At 32.5% G+C, this 18,560-nt stretch overlaps 5 protein-coding genes across 5 annotated transcripts in view; 3 read left to right on the forward strand and 2 right to left on the reverse strand.

Moving 5' to 3' along the window:
• Nucleotides 1-125: 125 nt before the first annotated feature.
• LOC135838523 (phosphatidylinositol-glycan biosynthesis class W protein-like) lies at nucleotides 126-1,714 on the forward strand. The gene has a single exon (XM_065354188.1). The coding sequence runs from the start codon at nucleotides 314-316 to the stop codon at nucleotides 1,709-1,711; it is 1,398 nt and encodes a 465-aa protein (XP_065210260.1). The 5' UTR covers nucleotides 126-313; the 3' UTR covers nucleotides 1,712-1,714.
• LOC135838524 (uncharacterized) lies at nucleotides 1,503-3,766 on the reverse strand. The gene is made up of 6 exons (XM_065354189.1): nucleotides 3,179-3,766; nucleotides 2,910-3,094; nucleotides 2,729-2,825; nucleotides 2,502-2,652; nucleotides 2,144-2,393; nucleotides 1,503-2,071 (listed from the first exon to the last, which is right to left on the reverse strand). The coding sequence occupies exons 1-6, from the start codon at nucleotides 3,612-3,614 to the stop codon at nucleotides 1,889-1,891; spliced, it is 1,302 nt and encodes a 433-aa protein (XP_065210261.1). The 5' UTR covers nucleotides 3,615-3,766; the 3' UTR covers nucleotides 1,503-1,888.
• Nucleotides 3,767-3,972: 206 nt separating this feature from the next.
• On the forward strand, nucleotides 3,973-6,739 carry Adck5 (aarF domain containing kinase 5). The gene is made up of 11 exons (XM_065354186.1): nucleotides 3,973-4,166; nucleotides 4,241-4,467; nucleotides 4,559-4,784; nucleotides 4,854-4,988; nucleotides 5,053-5,211; nucleotides 5,307-5,438; nucleotides 5,521-5,686; nucleotides 5,754-5,924; nucleotides 6,036-6,270; nucleotides 6,339-6,497; nucleotides 6,580-6,739. The coding sequence occupies exons 2-11, from the start codon at nucleotides 4,256-4,258 to the stop codon at nucleotides 6,644-6,646; spliced, it is 1,662 nt and encodes a 553-aa protein (XP_065210258.1). The 5' UTR covers nucleotides 3,973-4,166; nucleotides 4,241-4,255; the 3' UTR covers nucleotides 6,647-6,739.
• eIF2beta (eukaryotic translation initiation factor 2 subunit beta) lies at nucleotides 6,729-9,279 on the reverse strand. Its single transcript, XM_065354190.1, has 7 exons — nucleotides 9,105-9,279; nucleotides 8,746-8,902; nucleotides 8,517-8,677; nucleotides 8,313-8,433; nucleotides 7,908-8,112; nucleotides 7,560-7,833; nucleotides 6,729-7,480 (listed from the first exon to the last, which is right to left on the reverse strand). The coding sequence occupies exons 1-7, from the start codon at nucleotides 9,117-9,119 to the stop codon at nucleotides 7,436-7,438; spliced, it is 978 nt and encodes a 325-aa protein (XP_065210262.1). The 5' UTR covers nucleotides 9,120-9,279; the 3' UTR covers nucleotides 6,729-7,435.
• A 3,608-nt stretch (nucleotides 9,280-12,887) lies between these two features.
• LOC135838508 (GILT-like protein 1) overlaps nucleotides 12,888-18,560 on the forward strand; it is a 35,548-nt gene continuing 29,875 nt past the window's right edge. The window contains exon 1 of the mRNA XM_065354174.1: nucleotides 12,888-13,163. Coding sequence (XP_065210246.1) covers nucleotides 13,095-13,163 — 69 coding nt within the window. The 5' untranslated portion in view covers nucleotides 12,888-13,094. The remainder of the gene's footprint in view (nucleotides 13,164-18,560) is intronic.

The raw sequence follows: 18,560 nt of genomic DNA on the forward strand, positions 1-18,560 counted from the left end.
TTTTAGTTTGGAACGTAACGGGCTCTGATTGGCTGCTTGATTCAGTTTTGCCATCATTGAAAATCATTTATATCTCTTATTTCAATAAAAATTCCCTGCATAACGGGAATTTGTTCGGCGTTATCAATTTTATCACTTTTTATCACCAGAATCAAAAATATTGTTCTTACTTCTTTCCTTCTTCGAAATTGAAAGTGAATTCGGGTTTCTTCTATTGTTGGGAGGATAATGTAAAAATGTGATGCATACATTGCAAATTTTTCACGAAAGAAGGATCTTCCGAATGTTAGAATTATATAAATAAGCTGGAAACATGCATTCCGACGATTACAGAAGACTTCAAGAAGAAAGATTTTCGAATAATGACGGAGCATCGTTCTTGGAGATTTTTTTACTGAGTCAATTACCATTTGTGCTTTCTTTATTTTCAACCACTGTTACATCCAAGATTCGTGGATCATATTCAATCAATAATCTAAGTCTTGAATTTGCGTCCATTTATATTCCTCAAATTCTATTACTAACGACTTTGTCGGAGTACTTGAACTTATTTTACATACTACTTTGTTTCGTTAGTTGTACAGCTTTGTTATGCTTATACTCAACGATGAACGTCAAAAATGCTCGTTGGATATTGAAACATGTTACCGTGGAGGATTCCAAGTTACCATGCATTACTAGTTTTCGATCGATAGTCAACTCGTTTTCCATTATTTGCATTTTGGCTGCTGATTTTAAATGCTTCCCGGAGAGATACTTGAAAACCGAAATTTATGGATATGGTTTAATGGACACTGGCGTTGGACTCTATGTGATATCTAATGCTTTCACTAATTCTCATTTCACGAAACAAACTACCAAAGAAAAGGTGAAAATTTTTCCATTTATACTGTCTACACTGAAGAAAGTAATGCCTCTGCTCATAATCGGTGTGGGCAGATACATTGCCACTGCTGCTGTTCAGTATCACCAGAATGTTTCCGAGTACGGAGTGCATTGGAATTTTTTCATTTCTTTGTCGGTTTTGGCAATCTTGAACGAGCTTCTTATTTTGTTCGTAAATAGAATAAACACGGTGTATGTGCTAATTGTAATTTCATTGTCCTTACACGAATTCATGTTGTATGCTGGAGTGAAATCTTGGGTAAACGATGACCCTTCTCGAGTTGGATTTCTTGCCAGTAACAAAGAAGGTATTTGTTCTCTTCTAGGCTACGAGGTGATTTACCTCTGCGGTATTGTTATTAAACATTATTTACCTCGAAAAGGAGATAAGTTTGAAAAATATTTTTCTTCTATGTACAAATTCTTAATAGCATTTATAGTTTGTACTATTTTTACAATGTTGTCAGAATATACCTTCGGTGTATCTAGAAAATTTGCCAATTGCGGCTATATTTTTTGGATCATCAGTCTTAGTTTAATAAGTTTGATCCATGGTGTATCGCAGGAATTCATTTTGTACATATTTAACGTTACTTCACTAAAAAATGAGAAACATGTCTCAGTCATTCCTTTAATCATGGAAGCTATCAATTATAACGGTCTAGTTTTTTTTCTAGCTGGAAATTTGTTAACTGGCGTTATTAATATTTGTGTACCTACTTTAACTGTAAATTCTACAAATGGTGTATTAATTCTAATTTTTTATATGTCCTTATGTTGTTATTCAGTGATATGTTTATATAAAAAGAATATACGTTTAAGATAGTAATTATCAATTTTATAACTTTCAAAAACAGCTCATTTATTATTACTTACAAAATTCACAATTATTTTTGTTTTCGAATTACAAATTACGCGTGTTCAAAATTGAGAAATTACTACTTTTATTCAGACTTTTCTTCCTTTTTTCTAGTATTAACGGTATAAAAATGAAAAAAGTAGCCTATGCCGATGGTTTTTCTTTTGATTGGAGTTTTTTTCTAGTTGTCTTTTTTTCACTTGGAATTTCTTCTGTTTTTTTCCTCTTCAATCCTTCAATTAATCTATCGTAAATCTTCTGGTTAAGGCACAGTACTGTCAGTTTTGGCAAAGTGATTCCAAAACTTTCAAGTTCAGCGTAACGTTCCTGAAAGTTCATGTCTGTGTTATAGTAATCATATAGTAATATGCAAGTGCATTGAAAAAAATAACGTCTTACTTTTACTTTCAGGTAGCTATAATTGAATATAGTTGGGAATAGACTTATTTGTTTTGTGGTGTAGCCACATGAAAGCAAAAATTCCAACATCTTCTTCATTTTAACGATATCCATATTAAAAATTTTTGAATGAGCCATTTTTAGATCCATTATTTCTTCAGGAGTCAGATTTAATACATGAGAAATGTATTCTTCGGTGGATGCCCAACCACTAAGTATTTTATTTTTTTCTATTTCACGTTGAATTTTACTAAAACAAAATATTTAGATTTGAAAAATTATAAAATATTCTCGTTAATCTAACTAAATATGAGGAATGAAAATTAGGTATGGAGGTAGATCAGATACTTGAACTTACTCGGCGAAAAGTGTTTCAGCACAATGGATAAGCGAAAGATTGTTTATCAGACCACATTCAAGCTGTTTCTTTAATCTCCTTCTCAGTTTTTCAGAAGTCACATTCAAGACTGAAAATTCTTGAAGAAAAGTTTCAGAAGGTATTCCAAACTCTGTAAATATTCAACATTGAAGAATCCACCCAGTTATTTACCAAATAATCAGATCAAAAATATATTATAGGCCTACCCTTTAAAACAATAATATTGCTTTCAATCTCGCGAAAGTTACGAAATAGAAGAAATTTAAATTGCAAAAATTTTTCCACCACTTCTTCCACAGGACACTGAAACAGAAAATGATTTTTTAATTGAAATAATCATTGGATTATTCTTCAAATTATTAAGTAGAAATTCCTTAGTTTACAAACTTGCATCTCATTAGCAATGAAAACTATTCGATTTTTATGTTTAACAATATTCTTTTCAACGATAAATTTCGCAGACATTCGATAGAAATCTTTTGACGGCATTTTAAAAAGAGGTAGAAATTCGCCGAAAGTAGCATCATCCAATTCCCATTTTTTCATTGCATTTAATCGACCTTCGAGTTCATCTGCGAAATAAATCAGAATAATACTTGGTAAACGATCAATTGCGTAAAAAATAAATCAACTAATATATTTGATTCGCAACTTACCAAGTGGAAGTTCCAGGACACAAATGTTTTTCTTGATAGTTGGTTTAGGAAACTGGTTCAAAAGGAGAGAAAGTTTAGCCAAAGTGTTTTCCAAATCAAAATTGGTCAACAGCTTAGGGTGTTTTTTAAATAAGTGCATGATTTCAGTTTCCTCGGAATTTAGTAATAAAGCTATTTCGCGGAAGCTCGCAGCAAAATTCTTTTTTTCGTCAATAGCATTACTAATTCCGAACGTAGCTGTTTTAGAGAAATGTTTCTTCAGAGATGTTTCAAAAGGATCACGTAATTTTAATGTATTACAATTGTGACAAAGATAATATTTTAGGTAGTTATGTTTGTAATGAAGACTCATGAATTGAGTACTTTTTATACCATATTTCCTGGGCCGGGAAAGTACGGAGTAGAATTGAATTGTGAGGAACTTTCTGATGAACATTTTGAATCACTATTAATCATAAGATATTAACATTTGAGAACTTGGAAATACGATAGCAGAATCTTAAAAGTTAGCCATAAAAACAAATAAATATTTTGTCAAGTTGCATGGCAGGGCAAGTTAGCGCCATTTAGTGATAAGCAAAGGATAGAAAGAAAATTGAAAATTCACACTGTAGGCGTGCAGTGTGCACATTTGAAATATGCGCATTGATTTGGATTTTGGACCAATAGTAAACCGTTCTTGTGTATGCTCAACCAATCAGGTATTAGATTATCAAAATAACAAAATGCTTCTTGAATGAAAATGTGAATTTCAATTTTCAATCATCAACAAACTCATTATTGTTATCAACTCAAAATCAAAACAAGTAAAATGCTCTTGAAAGTTGAAATATGATGAAATAATAGAACCTTGTAAAACAGAAAACTTCAATTGAATTCAAAATTCTGATCTTTATGATTATAAATCAAACCATTAATGAATTTGAAGAATCACTGTGGATCATTGAAAGAACAAAAACCATCGTAGTACTTCTTTATTTTGCGAAAGGTTGTATCATCCATTTATAACTTAATTTTCTGTAAAATAATTTTGTATCTTATTTTGTGATTTTTGCATTTCAGTGTTGAAGTTTAATCATGATTTTGAATAAGATTCTCTTGAAGAGTGTGAAAAATGTCTATGTATCCAACAGATCCAGTTTGTTTGGTAGAAATCGAACCAAGTTTATGAAGACTACTGTAATCACGACAGTTACCGGCTGTGGCTGTGCTACTCTATATTATAGTATTAGCAATGAAAATAAACGCCATATCAACGTTACTTTTGGAGGACTCAGAAGATTTATAAGGTTTTGATCTATTAATATACTTTCCGGTTTTTATTGCTGATATAATTATTATAGTACGATATTATTGAAATTTTGCATGCTATGTACGTAGATCAGCGAAGATTGGTCTCACAATCTCTGCGGATTATTGGTGGTCTCTAAGAAACTTGGAGGATACCAATACTGAGTACTTGAAAATTCTTAATGAAATTCATCAACGATCTGCCGAACGAATATTGAACGGATGTTTAATGAATGGCGGCTTGTATATAAAATTAGGACAAGGATTAGTTAATTTAGATCACGTATTACCAAAGGAATACACTCAAACTCTCAAAGTAGGTGATATATATTGATGTCTAATTTTGAAACAGATCTCTGAATTGAAATTGATGATTGTTTTTTAGGTATTACAAGATAAATGTCTCGTTCGAAAGGAAAACGAAGTAACACAACTGTTCTTAGAAGATTTTGGTGTTCCCTACACTGAAATGTTTTCTTATTTCGATGAAACTCCGATTGCAGCGGCCAGTATTGCTCAAGTATGTTGGATTATTAAATTTTCATTGCGGTAATCCTATCATAATTAATTCTCGAATTCTTTAGGTATTTAAAGCCAAAACTAAAGAAGGAGTAGATGTTGCGGTGAAAGCTCAATATATTGACTTAAGAGATCGATTTATCGGTGACATCACTACAGTGAAGGTTCTGTTGAGATTCGCCGGCTGGGTATTTCCAAAATTTGATTTTGAATGGCTAATAAATGTGAGTGAAGTTTTTTTTTTTTTTAATTTCATTACTTGAGTGATACATGTTCACTATACGAGTGACTGACTGGTCTTGAATTATTAAATTTGTAGGAATTACACGACCCTTTGGAACGAGAGCTTGATTTTGTTAACGAAGGCAAAAATTCGGAAAAGTGTGCCAAAGATCTTAATCATTTAGGTTTTGTATATGTTCCGAAAGTATTTTGGGATAAAAGTAGTCATGTACGTACTGGATAATTCATGCTTTAAATTAATTTTCTAATGAAACAGTTATCTATTAATATAAATGTGAATTTTCCATCAGAGAGTTCTCACCACAGAATTCATAGAAGGAATAAAAATAAATGAGACTGAAAAATGTTTAAATGCAAATTTTTCTTTGGGTGATATCGATACAAAATTATTTACCATGTTTGCCGAACAAATTTTTCATACGGGATTTATTCACGCTGATCCACATCCAGGAAATAGTAAATATCAATCATAATTATTTAAAACTTAAACTACCTAATTACTAAAATATTTTCATGATTTCAGTTCTCATTAGAAAAAGTAAGGATGGATTAGCAGAATTGGTACTCTTGGATCATGGTTTGTATGAAACATTACCAGAAGATAATAGGAATAGTTTGTCCAATTTGTGGCGCTCGGTTGTGTTGAATGATCACGCTGATATGAAAAAATATGCCAAAGAGCTTGGGGTAGATGGTACGTGTACTAACTTACTATGTGTACCATGGAACTGATTTGTCACCATTCTGTTGTGTTCATTCCCAATTCCAAATTGTAATTTTTTCAAATTATCTTCATCCCCTACAGAAGAACATTACAGATTATTCTGCATGGCTCTGCTGCAGAAATATATTCCGACGGAAAAAAATGAAGACGATATTTTAGCAATGTTCTTCAAAATGGGAGGCCGATCTTTCAAATCCTCCTTCTACAATCTGTCAAAACAGGAAAAGGAAAATTTGAGGAAGATAGGTGATCAAATTCATGACCGACTTATGGAAATTTTCAGACGTCTACCAAGCAAAATGATCCTTGTATCTAGGTAAAAAAGTGCTTCTGTACTTGTTTTCATTTTCCTTCAGAATTTTATAAACCTGCTTTCAATTTTAGGAATTTAAACGCTGTTAGATCGATAGCCAGAATACATGGGAATCCTGTAGATAGACATAAAATCATGGCCGAGTGCGCTGTAAAAAAATTGTTCAATCAAACTGGGGAGTTCTCTGTTATGAAATTCGTACGAAAATGTGTATTTCAATTTAAATTATGGTTTGTGCATATATATATCAAGCTATTTCTTATTCACCCTAGACGTTTTTCACATTTATGTGTTTCTTCTTGTTGAAATCAGTTTGGATACGTTGAGAAGAATCGTCCTGACAACAGTTCTGAAACTTCTTCGAATTGATGTGTTATAAACGAAGCGTTCATCATACCAAGGTCGTGTCATTACTGATATATAATCAAATCATGTATTTTTCAATAAATCAGTTCACGAACTCTTGTTCAAATCGAATATTTATTGCGACTATCAACATTAGGTACTTTATTTACAATTGAGAAACGTAATTTCACCTGATCGCTTATCACTGAGTTACACAATCATTTATCAGACAAGGAAAAAAAAGGTAGGTACCAAAAAGTAAAAAAATCCCGGCAGTTAATTCAACAGTTCGAACATACGGGAGAAATCAGCAGGGCCGCTGGTTACGATGATAGTTTTACAAGTAATTTTCGGTGAAGAAAGCACTCTGCTGATTTTCTATCGGTATGAACTGAAATTTTTCTAGTCATCCTGAAATCATCTCACATAATGAGATGGTTGAAATCTAGCGAGACTTTTTGTCGAAATAATTTTATATCATTGTATCACATGGACCAATTAATTAATTAGTATTCTCAATAAAAATCGAGAATAAGGAAATATGTAGTTTAAAGATAGTTTCAAAGGAGAGTACAAAAGGCGTTATTCAAACACTTTTTCACAGAACATAAAAAAAATGATATTTTAACATAATTTAAAATTCAATAAACTAGCATTGAATGCGATACAATTTTCATTACATGAGAAAAGCACAGACAATTACAAATCAAGCGACAATTTAAAAAAATAACAAAACATATTCGATAACACTAAGCTAAAGCAGTTTCGTTCGCTGAAAATTGGAGGTTTTTTAAGAATCAAAATTTCAGAATATCGATCGTGATTACACAGTCTTGGCACGGATTGCTGCACGTTTGCCAGTAACAGCCTGTTGAAAAAAGGGCAATTAATTAATTAAATTGTTCCAGAAAAGATGTAATATATTCTTGTATAAATTTTATCATTACCTGAAAACCTGATTTAATACTAGCGACAGAACACCGCGACCCGCAAGTTTCGCATTGAAGGAAAAACAATCTAGTATCTTTTTGTAAAATTGTCTCAGGAGACCGACAAGTATGACAAGTAACGTATTCTTTAATATAACGTTTAAGAACGTTTTCTATCTGTTTTTGTTGAAAACGTCCTTTAATTATCAATTGATTGTTACCATCTACAGAACCACTAGTACCTAACTCAGCCAACAAGAAATCCAATAAATGTTTGGGTAAACGATGCAACCTGTAAACCATAATCAACGCATTTACGTAGGTATCGAAATGATGAATTCGTAGGCGTATTCAAAATCAACTTACGTTTTGCATATTTCGTTGAAATTGGCGAAAGAAGTTTTCTTTGTACCAATTCGTACGACTTGAGGAGGCCTCATAATGAACTTTTGTTTTTTACCCGCTACCATATCTGGATTCTTTTCACGCATAATTTCAAAAACCCTGGTGAGTAGTTCGTCATAAGTATAATCTCGATCAGATCCACTCCATGTTTGACTTTCATCCTCTGCTGCAAATGATTAAAAATATACTATTAAAAAATAATTCCATAATGCTACCACTCGCGTTTCATTATTAATTATTACCAACGACTGATGGCACCTCGATTTCAGTGCAGCATGTACCAACAAAAATTTTCGCGTTTACGTTAACATAATATTACAAAATCAGAAATATGTTATGTATTATTTCATAATCAAGTATATTTACCTTCATCTTTCGATTCGAGTTTTCTATCTACCTCTTCACCAACTAACTCATCTAGATCTTTCTTCTTTTTTTTCTTTTTCTTCGTTTTCGAAAAGTCCATGTCCAAATCGAAATCTTCTTGCTGTTTTGACAGTAGGACAGAAACCATCGTCAGATATTGCCAAAACAAATGAAAATATATATTAAAAAAATTTAGTTACTCACATCGGCAATTGTTTCTGTACCCGTTTGGGGTTCGACGGAGAAACCATCGTTTGAAGCAGTTCCACCTTCAGGTAAGGCGTTATCCAACTCATCCAAATTGAAAGTGGTCTTTTTCTTCTTTTTTTTCTTTTTTCCAAAACTGTCCAAATCTAGGGACCCATCTGAATGATAAACAGTACATTAGATAAGAATTAAAGTAAGAACTGATAAGATGTTACTTCATCGTTACCGTCGAAGTCTTCGTTATTAGCGGCCGGCTCCTGGTTTTCTTTATCGAGGGTCGTCGATGTATCCATAAGTTCTCCATCATCCGGTCCTTTTCCAAGTGCAGCATCCAAATCGAAGTTCTTCTTCTTTTTCTTCTTTTTCACGGAGAAATCAATCATCTAAAACAAAATAATAATACATTTAAGAAACGTAATAATAGGTCATAATAAATGATGCTACATATGTATTATCATACAGTAAAAATTTGGCAAAAACGAACACTTCAGAGAATGATATCAATAAAAGAAAAGAGGAAACATGATGACACGCATGTTGTAATTAAATTAATCTAAAACTTCGTAATTGATAAACAACACCTACTGTTTCTTCATCCATTATGACAGAGAAGTTGACTGCAAAAAGTACAAAATTTGAAATACACAAACTTCAATCTACTTGTTAATAATTCTGATTTTGAGCAAACTCGAAAATTGAAACAATTCAGATTTCTCATACGAACTATTGCATCAGCCCAGAGGAAGAGGATACTTCAATTTTTTCAACACAGCCACGATTGTGTGCGTGTTCATCTGGATCGCGTACGCTTTCAAATTGGCGTTTGGCGTTGACTGTTTCAGCTGGTCCCAGCCTCCGGTCTAATTTTTTTTTGTAATAAATAAAAAAATATAAAATAGTAATTTAAAAATTTTTGAAAAATTGTTTTGAAAAAGATTACATAATAAAAATAACAATAATAATTTACAAAATTTACAATTGAGGAGCTCATTGCAAAAGTAGCCCTTGTCACATGAATTTTTAGACCCGTTTCACTCGATTGCACCTATTGCCAACTGCGAAGATCGTGTTGTAATGATGAAATGACCGTCAAGTTGATCTACCCTGAGTAGCCCTGAGAGGAATTGCGTTATAGAGTTTACATTCATGATACTGGGTACGCTCAAGGGAGAGCTTTGGAGATTGCATAGGTTCATGTGACAAGGGCTACTTTTGCAATGAGCTCCTCAATTATTAATTTATCGAATTTAAAGGGGAGGGGAGTTGGGGGAATATCAAAACAAAAATTCAAATTTTGGTGTTCAACTGTTTAGAAATTAGAATATAAATGAATATAATGAAATTATTTTAGCCTTTGAGGTCAGGATCAGGAAGGATGAATCATGAATTATTAAAATTAATATTCATGATGAATAAAATATAAGATCTTCAACTTCAGGACTTTGGAGTTTGGAGTTCAAAATACAACGCCATGGCAAAACCCCCATACCTTGCTCATTACGAAAAAGGAAAAAATTAATTCGAGTAAAAATTGAATCAAACAAAAGAAAAATCTGCTGTACTGTAATCTGTTTGCCTATCGATGAAAATTCGCTTCTTGAATCTCGATTCATTTACATTGTACCAGTGATGCATGGAAACTTACCGTGGTAACTTACCCGAGAACTTACCAGTAAGTTACCGGTAAGTTACCATGACATAAATTACCATAAGTTACCGCGGTAATTTATAAATTTTCAACAGAAATGTTGACAAGGGTAATTTTGGACATTTGCATGTGCTCCTATAGCTGTCCAGATACAACAAGTTACAATTTTTCAATGTGTAAATAAATAGGTAGGTACCAAGGTACCTATTACAAATCTTCAAAAGTTCTATTTTTTTTCTTTTTAAATGCTGTGTCTGTGTGGTTTGAACTTGAACTTGAGAGACAATTGATGTTGAGAAAATTTGATTTCTTTGCCGTACCTATAATTTTGTTCTTGAATTTGGCTGTTTAGGTTTTCCTTGTGAGGAATTCCTGAAAAACTGTGGTTTGAAATTCAAATGTCAGTATCTCACAATCTCACATCATGATTCATGACTGATTTTAGTTTACTTTTTAAATTGAAAAGTTTCCGCATCCACAGCTATCAAATTTTCCTAGGTTTTTTAAGATGAAAAAATTGCTAAACTAAAAAAGAACTCAAAGAAGTGAAGGAATTCCAGAAATTGAGCAAAATCAATAATCATAAATCAAGCATTATTTTACTTGTTTTTTTTTTAATTCATTTTTATTTTTTCATTTTTAAGTGAAGGAATTTTCATTTTGAAAAAATTTTGAGAAATCATCAATAATTTTTTTTTTTTTTGAAAATTATTGTTGGGGTGCGTTGTGATTAGGAATTTTTTGAAAAATGAGTGGGAGGGGCAGAATGCAGAAATTTTTGTTCTGCCCTAGCCCAAATGAGTAGAATTGGGAAATTGGGAAATCTGCTCAAGTCCCTAGCCATTTCTGTCAGTTGTTGGGAGTTTTGGATGATTTTAAGGTAACCATCATCTCAATTCTGATCTTCTGAACCATTTTGGTGAAACTTTATAAGTTACTTAAATTACTGGTAACTTACCAGTAAGTTACCAGTAAGTTACCCAATTATACATTACCAGTAACTTAGCATCACTGCATTGTACACGTCTTGTCTTGACATAGTGAATTTTGTGATTTTACCGTGCGTAGTACCAATTTTTTTTGCCTCGCATCTCCGCTTTTTCTGATTGCTGTCATCTTGATGGGTCCATACTTTATCAGAAATTGGTTATTCTATTAGTATTTGCCATGGTTTGGATCTGTAATCACTTCAAAAAATTAGTTTCATAACCATGATTTTTAGCAACCATAGGTACTGAAGGTTGAAGGGGCTTTGGGCATAAATATGTAATTGATTGGATAGAAAATTCTTTAGTGAACAAAATAGTTTACGTGTAGTGCTTCAAAAATTGAAATTGAGCAAAATTTATCCTGAAATATAAAAAAGTACTTAAGTGATGAGTAATGATGAATAATGCAGCAATGCATTATATAAAAAAATTTTCGAAACTTGAAATCCTATTGTTTATTCTCCAAAAGTTTTCACTTTCCAGTCGTTCGGTATCTATTTATATCAAAAATTATTACTTCTTCATGAAATGAAGGTAGTATTTTTCTCAACAATAATTAGAGAGTAGTTTGTATTCCAATCATATTTGATGTTGGGCTGAAAATTATTCGAACTTGATTTCATTTCAACTACCATATCACATACGAGTACATACCTATGTAGTTTTAAAAGTACAATCTGTTCTCTTTCTCAATATTTACGGTGAACAATTGACTCGTGTAAAATCATTTTTTGTGGTGATTTTCTCCTTCAATTTGTTGGGTAGGCAACATATAGTTCATCTGTTATTTCTTTTTGATGTATGAATACATAATGCTTGATGGTGGCATTCACTATAATCTATTATTTAAGGTCAATGGACCTGCCTATTAATGAAAACGGTAAGTAATTAGAAACACGTGATTGGAAACTTGTTATGTCCAGCTTCGTAACATTTAGGTTTCGAAAGTTTTGATTTTCAAGTCTCGGTATAGACATCGTTATTAGTGTTCAGAAAATTTTAAAATTTCAAAAAGGAAGAATTACTTAGTTTCTTGTCTATTTTAATGTTTTTTCCAATAATTCAGTTTTTATTTTTTAGTAATGTCAATTTGTTTTAATTTTTACCCACCACTATTTTAATGAGATTTCAAAAAATATGTATTGTAAAAAATGAAATATTATTGTTAGGCCTAGCTATCGAAACAATATTTTTGTGAACAGAAATACTTAGTAGGTATGCTTGAAAAAGCATTCCAATCCTAAATTTTTATGACTTTGCCTTTATTCTAGAGGGAAGAAAAGGTTGGTTGATCAATTTATTAATACCTAAATCAATAAAGTAGGCAAGGCAAGATGATGAGTTTTTAAATGTAGACTATTATTATTTTTTTTTTTTAAATTTTTGTCTTTAGAACGACTATTAACAACAATCAGAAACGTGATCAGAACGCTATTATTTCAGAACAATACCTAACCGAAAATTTAAGATATCCGGACTAGAAACACGACCGGTTTTAAATTTAACGCTGAAAAGGTTCAATCATTCTGCGTAGTATTTGTACCTTGAGCATAAATTTGAGACTTTTCTGGTATGAATCACATTATTACATGATACGTGCAACTTGAGCAATTTAGCATGTGTAGTTGTACAGTGTACGTGCACTTTCATGCAAATAAATTCACTATAATCACACTTTATTCTACGTATTTCAACGAGTTATAAAAAAGCAGAAAGACATTTTGTTCTTCTACAACGCAAACAGTTTTCTGTCTGGCAGCACTGCTGTGTACGGTTCCCAGCTTGCTTCGCGCTCGTTTAGATTCATTGAGTGTAAAGTTCGTTAAACAACCCGCTTGTTCTTGTTCTATAATTCGACAGATTCGTGAAAATAAGAAATATTTTAATATCATCGTTTAAAAAATTTTTTAAATTAAGCTCAATTTTTCCACCTTCATAATGTATTTCAAATTCGTTTTTCTCACCGTGCTATCCCATCTGATATGCATCTGTACAGCAGCCGAGAACGTAAGTCGAAAAATTATTTCTCATCTCTTCAACTTATTTTTCTAAAAATACCTACTTACAATTTAGAAATTGCTGTTTTCAACGTGAAATAGGATACGTGATGTCAAAACAACGTTATGGTGGTAAAAAATTAGAACCCGGCGTATTTTAAATGTTACATGTTGCAACATCTTGAACCTTAACTCATGTCTTTTCTCATCTTTCTCACTGTTCATCATTCAGATGTGATTCAAGTTGAAACATACTTGAATTTATCGTTCAAGTATTTCGAGGGTTAAATTTTCAACGATGAAAATGAAAATGTAACTAGGTATCTTGAACGAATTTGGTTTCAAATTTTACATAAATTCTGAATAATTTGATAATCTAAGCAATATTTTTTCAAATGCCGGCTTAGGAATTAGACCGGATCGTTTTTATGGTTCTTTAAATAGGTTTTATTAACAACAGATGTTGAATTTCAGCAGAAGTTACTTTTAGTATCGTCAGCTTCTTTCCCATGCCTGCGATTTGCTTGAATTTTTTCATAAAATTTGAAAAATACTCATCTAATTTCAGGCCTTGTTTTTTTTTTAGGTATTTGTATTTTAATTTTTTTCAAAAATTCATACTAAGTATGTTTTGAAATTTTAAATAATTTCGTATTTGTAAATCGCAAATAGAGGTGATATATTTTTACGTTGCCTAATCGATCGCTGAGTGCATAGAACTATGTTTCACGTCCCAACCATGTAGCCTATAGTGTGATTTTTTTTAAATGAATAAGTATTGTTCTTTCTTAGTTTACCTACGTAATATATGTAGGTATACGAAGGTGGGTAGCTCTCTTGTTTTTTCCTGACTGACTTGACAAAAAACGGAAGTATCGAGTCAAATGATTTATTGTCTGTTTTAATGACGTTTTCAACTAGCTAACACATATTTTTGAAAATGACTTTGTGTCAAAAAGTTCCAAAGTTCTTGCGGAACTCTTAAAAGTATCAGCATAATTCTTGTAACTTCTTATGAATATTTATTTATGAGCTTCTGGTGGAAGAAAGAAATTTAACTAAGTATGTCTGTTTCACTATTACATGTTCAATGGTGTAGCAGGCAATGGTTCTGATTCTGAATATCGCATCTCAAGTAGGATAATTTTCCAAATTGCGAACAATTTAAAAAAAAAATTTTTTTTAGCGTTCATTTTAAATTATTTTTTTAGTTTAAACCTATGTACTTACACAATTTATACCTATGCGTGAAGTTGCATAGTACGTACTTTCATGTTACGTCGTACATAGACGTATCTATCTACCATTGCACGTTTCGTTCGTTTTTAGGTGTCGTCTGCTTCTCTTATCTTTCAGGGGTAAAAATTTATGGTTGATTACGCAGTTTACCATTGCCATTAGCTTAATGTTTTATCAGTTTGTGAATATTCAAAAGGACACGTTTGAATTGTGTCATGCCGAGTTGACCTCGGGAAATGGTACTGAATATTTTAAAATATATAAAAACCCAAATAAATGATATTTACTCGTATGGTTACCTAAGATTCGAAGCATAACTAGCCAGAAAAACTTGTATTCATCTTCACAATTCGCGTAAAGGTGCGATACGTTGGTCGAAATCGTTAAAAATGGAAATTTCAATAGACGAAGAAATCTTTAATTTTTTTGAAAGCTTAAGTATTAAACCATGAAAAGAAAAAAAACGAGGTACCTACACTAATTGATTCCAAGAAAGAAATTTTCTCTGTTAAAATTCATAATTAGGTATCTGCCTCTGTAGAGATTTTTCAAAATATTGAAAAATTTTCGAACAAGGATTGATTTTAGGTCTCAGTAGGTTATGTACCCTACCCGTGTCTGTCTATAGGAACCAAAATTAGATTTTTATAAAGACAATAATGAACTCGATTCAGAACGTACAAGTGAATGACATATCTTACATATAAATGTTATCTACCTATACTAATGTTGTTGGCAAAATATTTGCATACTTCAGACGTTCGAGACGTTTACTGTACTAGACATGTATATCTGTCTATGTACCTACGTACTTCATGCACGTGGTAAATATAGGTAACTTAAAGTATTAAGTACCTCGTGATTCGTTGAACTACAAAACCATAGGTAAAAACACGTATGTTTTGAAATTCATTGAATGTAAAGCGAAAAGTGTTTAACGACTTTGTGCACTCTACCACTCCACAAAGGTATTCTGGAATGTGAAGCTCCAAGTGTCGCTTAAAAACTGGTTTTAAATAAATATTAGCACGTTGGCGTGTTTGGGAGGAAGGCATACCGGTGTATCTTGTATCTTCGAATGTAATATAGTAGTTAGCTGAGTCTCAGAAATATATAGGCACCGTGTTTTTTTGCTTCATTTTTCCCCTCTTCTACAACAATTATGCGTCGATGTTTAGTCAAAAGGATGCTAATTAAACGTAAAAATTCTCAAACGAAATGAAAAGTCTAAAGGTAGAGGTGGAGGTATCTAATTAGTAGCGTTTAACGATGTGCAGGATGTTGGAGTCGGATATACAGCTAGGTAAGATACATTTGCACGTTGCCGGCTCCGAATCTCCGAACAAGCCGGCCACATGGAGAAGAAATCGATATTTCGGGGGAGACGATTCGTCTGCTAAGTCTGACTGAAAAAACCGGGAAATTGCGCAAAATCAGGCCCGTTGTAGCTGAACAGCTGATGGTGAGGGGGTTTCCCTGCACGGCTTACAGTTTAGGCGAATTTCTTCAATGTGAACAGAGCAGGGGGAGGGGGTAGGCAGACTACGTTTAAAGTGGAATTTGAATTTATATTTTGGAAGGTAGCTATACCAGCTAGATGCCTGTGAGATTATTTATACGAACTACGAACGGTTTGGGAATTTTTTTTAATTTACAAAGGTTTACGAGAATTGTGATTCAAATAAGGTAGACCTAGTTGGCGTGCTTTTCCGGGAATATTGATTTTATCTCATGAACCGCGACAGTGATTTGAAGATTTGAGGATCTCAACGATGGGTTTAGGGTTGTGTTCCTATTTGAAAACGGTGTTTTGGAAGGGATAGGTGGAATTGTGCCTAAGTTACGTTGTTTATTAAGACGATTTTTTACGTGAAATGATTTGTAATCAGATGAGTGGGTGGTTTATCCCCGAATCCCCCTTCAACGCTTCTTTTTCATATCTTGTGTTTTTATCGTCTTCGTACGTTTTTTTCTGTTTCAAATTTCTATAGCATTTTGGGCAAATTTCAATTTTTTGCCTTAATGATGGAATTGATGGATGAGGAAAAAAATGGAAATTTCATTCTCTTCGGACTTCTTAACTCAAAGATTTAGAATTACCTACAATTCATTATAATCATTATGCACTCTTAGTTTTGGTGAAATATGTATACTTACCTGTTTTTTTTTCTTGTTCTTCAATATGTAATACTAAATCTCTATTTCGAAATCATTGCGTCACATATAAGATTACTGCAAGACGATATGTATGTAGTTCAATACGCTCGAACATTTTGTTATTTTCCAGTACTTTGATGAACATGGCGTTAATTGTCGATGAGAATTCAATTAAAATTAGGATGATGGTAGGAACAATGGGATGGTAGTTCCTTCTATTTGGCAAAAGTTGAGAGAGTTATTAATACCATTGAAATAATTTTCGTCACGCAATGTTTTGCTGGGTTAAGCTTCTTTCATTTATGTTCACATGGTTCGGCGTTTTGGAGGTATACCAAAATATCTCACTGTAATAGGATTAACAGATTGGAACACCCTCGAGCATCAGAACAATTTTGAAAGTTTAGGATGTGGACCTATCTATTGGCATGTAGTAGGTACCTTGATATAAATGCTCAAGTGAAACTGTGCCTACCAGCCTACCTCTCACTATATCCACATATGTACGAGATAAACATGCAAAGTTCAATATCTGTGAAAGTGAAATGTGTTGGTTCCTAACAGCGCTATAGTCTTGGTGAAGTTGAGGGAAATCCTCACGACCCGACGCGACGTCATGTGACAAGGGTCCACATGAGACTATGACACTACCTGCCTCTAATTTAGTGAAAGATGTGCAAAAACGAATTCGAAAAAAATTAAGTAGGTACATGATTGCGTAGGGGCGTCGGCTATCAATGAATAGACGTACATAGTTTAGTTATGTCGATGCGATAAGAGAAAAACTCGTACATTAATATTGTGACATTCAGCAATAGATATGAAAATTTACCCATAAATCACCGTTTTTAATATTAATGAATGCCGAAAGCTGATGAATGATACATACTCGTATGTCGTTTACGTCATGCATCATGACTCACGAGTCATCATAACTTTTCCCAAAAAGAAAGCGCAATTTTCATCGATATCTGTATACGACAAAAATAATACCAAGGCGAAAAAACATGAAAATTTCCCAGAATTTGATATCAATACTTCGGTATATACTTTTTAGATTATCTACTTATTATGAGAATGACGTGATGCGTTTTTCTGTAATGGAATTCTGGAAATTTAGAAGACTAGAAGCTATTTCTTGGGAAATTTTGAAAATTTTGTTCTAAACATCAAAACAATCCAGAAAATGTATTCAACATGACGAATTAGGAAAAAATATCTAAGGGAGAACTTGAGGAAATTATGAAATGGAAGATAATTTTTGAAAAAAGGAAAACCTCTGTAAATTATTCAATTTCTCCTGCTACTGAGTACTGAAGCTCATGCAAAGTTTCACACTTGTTGCGCACGAATGATGTCCAAAAATATCAAGTGTTCTTGCTATAAATGAACTACCTAAACCTAATTCTCGTGCCAAAAAAAAATTTATAACATTGTACGGATTAAAACTAACCCAATGCCTTAGTTCATTTTTTTTTTTTGTAAAAAGTTGATTTATTAGTAAAGGGCACTCGAGTCAATATTTTTGCAAATCTTGCGTTGAAAAATTTTTCAAGAATTTAATTTACACAAATTATTTAATTAGCAACACGCGTAGCAAAGAAGGTATCTTAACAAATTCTAAAATTTCGAGTCTAAGCTAGAAATCAAGAATGTATGTGAGATTCTTCAGAAACTGCAATCCTCAAAACTCTTTAGAGGCTTCAGAACTAGGAACTAAAAACCATCACCAGCTGATTTGAAGGGTTGAAAGTGGAGTGTACATAAAATTCAGCTTTTTACTTTGGTTAGATTAAGTTCGGGTGTCTTTGAATTTTAATTTTTAATAATCATGTAACTGGGTAGGTACCTATTTATTACAAAATATGTCATGAAATTGACGTAGGTAGGTAGATACCTATTAGAAAATTTAAGTTGTGAAGTAGGTTTCATCATCATCACCCTTATTTAGGTATTATTATTCGTTTTTTTCTGATTCGATTCAAAAGTTGTCTGTTGGACTGTTTTTCAA

The sequence above is a fragment of the Planococcus citri genome, chromosome 3 (assembly GCF_950023065.1).
Source record: "Planococcus citri chromosome 3, ihPlaCitr1.1, whole genome shotgun sequence".
NCBI classification, from domain to species: Eukaryota; Metazoa; Arthropoda; class Insecta; order Hemiptera; family Pseudococcidae; genus Planococcus; species Planococcus citri.

Excerpts from the sequence above, each read along its gene's own strand:
- eIF2beta (XM_065354190.1), bottom strand. Across the intron at positions 8,678-8,745 it reads TAATAACGAAGACTTCGACG|ATGGGTCCCTAGATTTGGAC; the intron begins GTAACGATGAAG and ends TTTATCATTCAG. Across the intron at positions 7,834-7,907 it reads TTCAACGAAATATGCAAAAC|GTTGCATCGTTTACCCAAAC; the intron begins GTAAGTTGATTT and ends TATGGTTTACAG.
- Adck5 (XM_065354186.1), top strand. The coding sequence starts at position 4,256 with ATGATTTTGAATAAGATTCTCTTGAAGAGTGTGAAAAATGTCTATGTA. Across the intron at positions 4,989-5,052 it reads CAGCGGCCAGTATTGCTCAA|GTATTTAAAGCCAAAACTAA; the intron begins GTATGTTGGATT and ends CGAATTCTTTAG. Across the intron at positions 6,498-6,579 it reads GTATTTCAATTTAAATTATG|TTTGGATACGTTGAGAAGAA; the intron begins GTTTGTGCATAT and ends TGTTGAAATCAG.
- LOC135838524 (XM_065354189.1), bottom strand. The coding sequence starts at position 3,614 with ATGTTCATCAGAAAGTTCCTCACAATTCAATTCTACTCCGTACTTTCC. Across the intron at positions 2,826-2,909 it reads TCATTGCTAATGAGATGCAA|TGTCCTGTGGAAGAAGTGGT; the intron begins GTTTGTAAACTA and ends TTTCTGTTTCAG. Across the intron at positions 2,394-2,501 it reads GCTGAAACACTTTTCGCCGA|TAAAATTCAACGTGAAATAG; the intron begins GTAAGTTCAAGT and ends ATTTTGTTTTAG.
- LOC135838523 (XM_065354188.1), top strand. The coding sequence starts at position 314 with ATGCATTCCGACGATTACAGAAGACTTCAAGAAGAAAGATTTTCGAAT.